The sequence below is a fragment of the Harmonia axyridis genome, chromosome 2 (assembly GCF_914767665.1).
Source record: "Harmonia axyridis chromosome 2, icHarAxyr1.1, whole genome shotgun sequence".
Taxonomy (NCBI): Eukaryota; Metazoa; Arthropoda; class Insecta; order Coleoptera; family Coccinellidae; genus Harmonia; species Harmonia axyridis.
Window position 1 is genome coordinate 34066320 of NC_059502.1, and position 6568 is coordinate 34072887.

Consider the following 6568-nt stretch of genomic DNA (forward strand, 5'->3'; position numbering starts at 1 on the left):
CGTGATAGGAGGCACCAATGGTTCAAATACCATACCAAGAGCTAGCACTGGTAGATCTAGGGCTGGCACCAAATGCTCACTACTGTTAAGGTAGGGGTCCATTAGGCGGGTCGGCTGGTGATCGAGCATCCTCGCCTTGTGTGATGAAGCTCCAATTTCTTCTTCTTTAGCTACGATATTGGCTTCTATGGGTCAGCATGTACCTAGATTTGCTGTTTACTCTGTGAATCCTGTATATGTATACCAATTATTTTACAGCGTCAAACGTCGCCTTACAATACCCAACTTTCATTATTTTCTATCTATACTGTCTTTTTCCGATAGATTTCTTACACTCATGAACTCCTTGACATATTGTGTATAATTCTTTTTCGGCCTTCTTCTTCATCTACCCCAGGCTGACCAACCTAGCACCTGCATACATGTATATATCATATAAACTATTTCAGCTTTATTTCTTCTATTATGATGACTTTGTTTTATTTCCTCATTCGAAACCCAGAGGGAGTGGAGGATGAGGTCTTAGTCCGACGCAACTAAAGTTGAAAAATGAAAAAAAGACCTCCTTCTTTATTACTTTCATGTGACTGAAACGCAAATATGAAAATGGTTTAAGGATCCCAAGCTCTATGAATACTCACGACACTTGACAAACTGTCAGTTTTAAATATTATAGTCAAAATTCTAGGTAATGATAATACAATATCAAATTTCTTAGGATGGTTTGTGGTGGAGGATGTTGTGGAACAGGTTGTTGTGGCTGTTGTCACGGTTGTGGAGATCACGGACCATGTTGTGGGTTTGGTCCCAGAACAACTTGTATACCTGTAGCCAAATGTGGTCCTGATTGTGGACCTGGATGCGGAATACGTGCTCCCTGGTGTCCAGCAGGTAAGAACTACACTCGCAAATATTATTAACGAGTAATAGGCGAAAGCTTGGTAATACAAGATCAACGAAACTATCGTAGAATAGAAAATGCTCTGAGAAATTCGCCATTTTTATGCTCAAATTGAAAGAATTGTTGCCACTGTGTTTAATTAAGTCACTGTACAACTCAGATTAAGAAATACTGGTCTATAATTTTGATAAACCTTTCTGATGCTATCCTCTTGGAAATTTAACTTAAATTACTCAAAAACTTTTAAACTTTCAAAAAATTTATGGATGACATAAGTATGAGTAGGTATTTTCGAGGAAATACTCCAAAGAAAATCATTTAAGTATCTACATATATCATACAGTATTTCTAAAGATAAATCATCCTCAAAGAAAAATACACCAAGCACTGACGAGAAGTTAGGAACTCTTGAACGCTCGTCATCCATGGGTCAATTACGTACTTAGAAAACTGTGAATTGGTATGTGTGATCTTCAAGGGTACAATTGGTAGATGAATGAATATCATGCTAGTGATTTTTTTTTCGATTGACCTACGGCAAAATTTGAACTCGGTCTGATCTGTTCTCACCGAAATATTAGGTTTTTTTTCGATATTTTGCTTAAGTTTTCATTGGTTTTGGTACTGCTATCCACAAAAAATTCTGCATGAAGGTAAAAGTAGTTATTTTTTATATAGGTTTACTCAAAATCTCAAAGATTTCAGAGTAATTTCTTTCGATATTCTTCTCAAATTTTTTGTGGTTCTGGTTTTGCGATCAACAAGAAATTTTGCGCGATACTTGAAAGTGTAGATCCAAATGCATATTTCATATCCATCGAATCTAGAATTTTCAAATTAACAGGAAAACAAAATTTCGTTCAACCAGTTACGGAACCCCTAGTCTAGGGCTGCCATACGTCCCGGTGCGCCGGGACATGTCCCGGTTTGGACCATTGAGTCCCCGTGTTCCGGTCAGTATTCAATTGTCCCGGTCAGTAATTTGACCGTTTTGAGATTCATATTTCCTTATATAGATAGGGTGGGTGAGACAAAATTTGTTTTCATGGAATCTCAACGGATTCCAGTAATCATAAAGCTGAAATACTGTTTCCGTTGCTCAAACATTATTTTTCTGAAACTGAAGGATTGAAAATAAAATTATTAAAATTGGACACATGGCCAAATAAATTGCCTTATACAATCACTTCATTTTGTATTGAATCTTTAGAGGATCTTAATATTTCTATATGAAATATTTTCGCTGTCAGTTCGGATAACCTAAATATGTACTTACTTCGAAGAAAAATAAAGGCGAGTTTTTTCTCATCAGAAGAAATTTTTTCCAAAGACATCATAATTATCGGTTGTCCAGCGCACATACTTCACAATACTGCTTCCACTTCCGCCGATATGATGTCAATTTCTGTGCAGTCTATTGGTCTTAAAATTTTCAAATATCTTTCGATATTTTCTGAAAGGGTCGAATGATGAAAGGTTTTCATGAGTACGCAGAAACAACTTATAGTATGAAATGACAAACGTAGAATTTTGTATTTATGTGAGAAAAAAATTAATTGGAAAGGCCAAAACTTTGGAATATATGAATGGGCTGAAAAAAGGGCACCGAGGATCAAGCCTTAAAAAGAGGGTACCATACCTATTTGTTTATTGTTGCGACTTTATGTTGTTCTTATTGCGAGTTGATATTATTTTTGTTCTTTATAAATTATTTCAGTCGATATGTCTGAATAAATCTTATTTTATTGGGGAATGTGTTATAATTCAACTACTAAGTGCAAAAAACTCAGTAATCCTATAGAAACCCTGGATTATTATTAAATGAATACCTCTCAGATGAGGTTTTAATTATTGTGTGATATTTTAACCTATTTCTGTGCCACTTGTCCCGGTCGATGTTCCAACATTTATGGCAGCCCTACCCTAGTCAGATTTTGCCCATCAACTAATTTAACCGAAACATTCGAGATCCGAAACATCCCTGAAAATTTTAAATTTCCTTATCTTTCTGTTTTAAGAGTTATCACGTTTACGAACGGCTAGAAAGATAAACACGAGCAAATTTGAGGACGAGATTCTTCATAAGACGATAGAACCTCCTTAATGGAAAACTACCTAAAAGTGTTTCTTTATCTTCAAGGGTATATCCAATGGAAGTGACGAAAAACTGACTAGACCCAATCGATGCGTCGATCATTTTTTTTGAGCAAATCAGTTCGCCTCTCGGTACACAGTGAAAATAATAATTGAATTGATTATTGAAATTATAACGAGTACATAATAATATACAGTATTTCTTCCGATAAATTTGATGAGGAGTCACACAGAAAATAATCGGTACACAAAACCTTTCACAATAGGGGGGAATGTGGTGGTGAAGTCCATTGTCAAATGATTACAGAAAAGAGAGAATGTCCATAGATTGAACGTGTGAATGACCTCGGCGAATCTCCGATAATATAGAATCTAGATCCTCCAGATTAGTAGCCGAAAGTCGCCGTCAACCAGCGTCAAGTTGTGCTAGTCTATTCGCTTATACTCCAGATTTTTGTACGTAACGTCGCGTCGGTCTGCACTACGTAGATGAATGCCTATCTATATTTCTGTGTTTAATTTAAGAAGTATTCAGTTCAATGATACCTTCATACCCATTATGAAACTTGGAGTTTTTACACCACCAATTTAGCGGATTGAAGAATTTCCTTCAAAAAATTTGGAATTATAACGGTTCCAAATGTGTTCATTCACGAATGTTTGAAATATATTCATGAAAGCCACACTCAACTGTTGAATGCAGATGTTCGCAATCAAAACACAAGAGCACGCAAGGGTAACCTTGAAGTTTTCACCCACTTTTTCGAAAATGAAGATTTTTTTTTCTGCATTCGTAAGTAACTCGTTAGTAACTATTTGTAACACGAAAAGTGTTAGCAGCATTCCGCTGGGTTGCCAACATCAGGCCTTTTCTCGATTTTCCTCGAAAAAAATTCAGTTTGAAAGTCAATATTCTATTCAATACTATTCAATTGATATATTATTTTGATCTGTCATTCCATTGATCAGTGGAAGAATTAGCAGATTCACGGAAGAATTGAATGGATGGATATGTCTATACCAAATGAGTCACTAAATCAATTGAATTTTTGTTTAGGTAAAGTTCATTTAACAAAAGTTTCTTTTGAAGCTTGATTGTAAAATTACTCATGAATATAATTTCCCACATGGTTAAATTGAAATTTATTCTCAAAATAATATTTTGTTAACATTATATTTAAGTTCTATACAATAGTAGGTAGACAATCTTAATTTGTTCGGTCATATCATTGTACAAATCTAGTGCTCCATCATTTCTGCGGCAGATGGTAATGTTGTCCAAGACTGTTGCTGGGACGTGATTTCTAATAAGCTACCAAACATAGTTAAGGGGTGCTATTTTCATTATAGTTTATATAAAAAATAAAAATTTTTGTGTTACAAAAATTTTCTAGGTATGGAAGCAACAAAAATATGAAATTTTCGAAAAATTGACTGCAAAATCCAGAGTTTAGGGACGCTGTTTTTCTATTATATAGTTAAGTTTACAAACGAAATTTTTTGTGTTAAAGAAAGTTTTTAAAGAATTAGGTACTCTCGAAAGCAAAAAAAAATGAAATTTTTGAAATAGTGGATGGTAATTCCGCAGGTAAGGGGAGCTGTTTTTCTGTTCTATAGTTTGGGTTACAAACAATTTTTTTTGTGTTACAAATTGTTACTAACGAATTACTATCGGAAGCAGAAGGAAAATATATAATTTGCAGATAATTGCGACGGCCCTGCATTTTAGGAGTGATATTTCTCCACTATAGGTTAAGTTACAAACAGAAATTTTTGTGTTACAAAATGTTACTAACAATGGACTTTCAAATAAATTTTTTTCTCGAAAAAAATCGAGAAAAAGCGTGAAGTTGGCACCCCAGCGGAATGCGATATTTTCTTTACCAGTATCTTTGAGGTACAAACGAAAATTTTTATGTTACTTATGAATTAATAACGAATGCAAAAAAATCTTCATTTTCGAAAAAGTGAGGGCTAACTTCACGGACACCACGCATGGATGTCAGAAATTAATTCTTCATCTAAAACAAAAAATGAAGTTTTGGGCATCTAAACTATATAACAAGTTGCCTCTTTCAATGAGAAACCAAAAAAAAACAATTTCGTTTTTGTATTAAGAAATATTTCATTACTAATGGTTTTCATTCGATGAAAGAATTCTTTGAGCAAAGTTGTAATGATTACGAATGTAAGATATAAGCATGAATAATTATTATTATAATTTTCCTCTGAATAACATTACATGTAGGTAGCCAAATTCATCTTTTTGGAGTGAGTAAGTTTTTGAGAGCTCCTTCAAGCAGTATATCGAAAAAAAATAGCCAATATTTCCTTGCTAACCGATCAGACTGCGGTTAGCAAATGAAAATCAGAAACCATAATAATTAACCTATAGATATATGTAGAATTCGGTGGTCTTCAAAGGCAAAATAGCTAATGACGACAGCTCGAAAGCTCCTGACTCCTTTCCAGTGCTTTCTTCGAATTTTTTTTATTGATTTCTCTTTCATTTTTATAGGGCGTTTCTGTGGTCAAGGAGTTTGTGCCCTAAATTGTGGATCAGGTTGCGGGCCAGGCTGTGGTCCTGGCTGTGGCCCCTTATGCGGACCTATGCATTGTAGATACAGACCGAGAGTGTATATAGCTGGTCCTCAATTGATCCAAAAGTATCCCCTTGCTCCTGCAATTGGAAAATCTTGTTGGGCCAGAATAGGACCGAAGAGATATTGCCACACAACTTGTTTGAAGAAAATTATATCACATATAGATTTGCGCGAGCCTCACCGAACTATTCCTTTCGATCCTGCCGGACCTTATTTCTGTTGTAAGTGAGCGTAATTGTGTTTGTGATGAAGCAGTCTGTTGTTGGTATAAAGTGTAATGTGTTATCAAATAAACGTGGAAATATTTATTTTATCAGTAATCGATGAGAAAAGGATGGTTTTAGTTCTTAGTTTTGAACAACACAGTCGAAATTGTTGTAGACGTTTTCAAAGGAATCTGTGTGTCAAAATTCATGCTCATGAGAGTACAGGGAGTCCCAAATTCGATACTCCTTTTTTTATGAGAGCATCTCATAAAATATAAGACTAAGAGAGTAATTCTTAAAGAACCCCCGATTTCTTTTTTCAAAATCATAAGATATCAGGAATCGTGAATATTTTGCTTTGTTCCTGAGTTACAGGATGTTTCTGAAGAATGAGAGTTTCAAATATTTTGCTATATTTAGGATATTCAAAAAATTCTAGAATACTTTTTCCATTAATTTCGGTTTGAATATGATGCTCATAACAGATCATATAAATTAATTAACGTTTTAAAGATATAGCTATAGGGTGGTTGAGTAGATAGCCTTAGCCTAGTGGTGAACGCAGGTCAGCCAGATCTTTCATAGAAGTAGCTTGTTGTGTATCTTGAGACCGTTTGTTCCGGAGATACAGGATGATTAATGAATATTGGTGTGAATTGCTGATATCCTTAACTTGGAAATCAGCAGTCCGCTTTTGTTTAAATTTTGTGGGTTTGTTCACTTCATACAATTCTTCAAAATCTTTTATTCAATTTTTATATTTA

General features: G+C 34.7%; 1 protein-coding gene across 1 annotated transcript; it reads left to right on the forward strand.

Moving 5' to 3' along the window:
* The first annotated feature begins 638 nt into the window (after positions 1 to 638).
* Positions 639 to 5906, forward strand: LOC123673585 (keratin-associated protein 9-7-like). The gene is made up of 2 exons (XM_045608166.1): positions 639 to 891; positions 5514 to 5906. Exons 1-2 carry the CDS (start codon positions 720 to 722, stop codon positions 5825 to 5827), a joined length of 486 nt encoding a protein of 161 aa, XP_045464122.1. The 5' UTR covers positions 639 to 719; the 3' UTR covers positions 5828 to 5906.
* Positions 5907 to 6568: the final 662 nt, after the last annotated feature.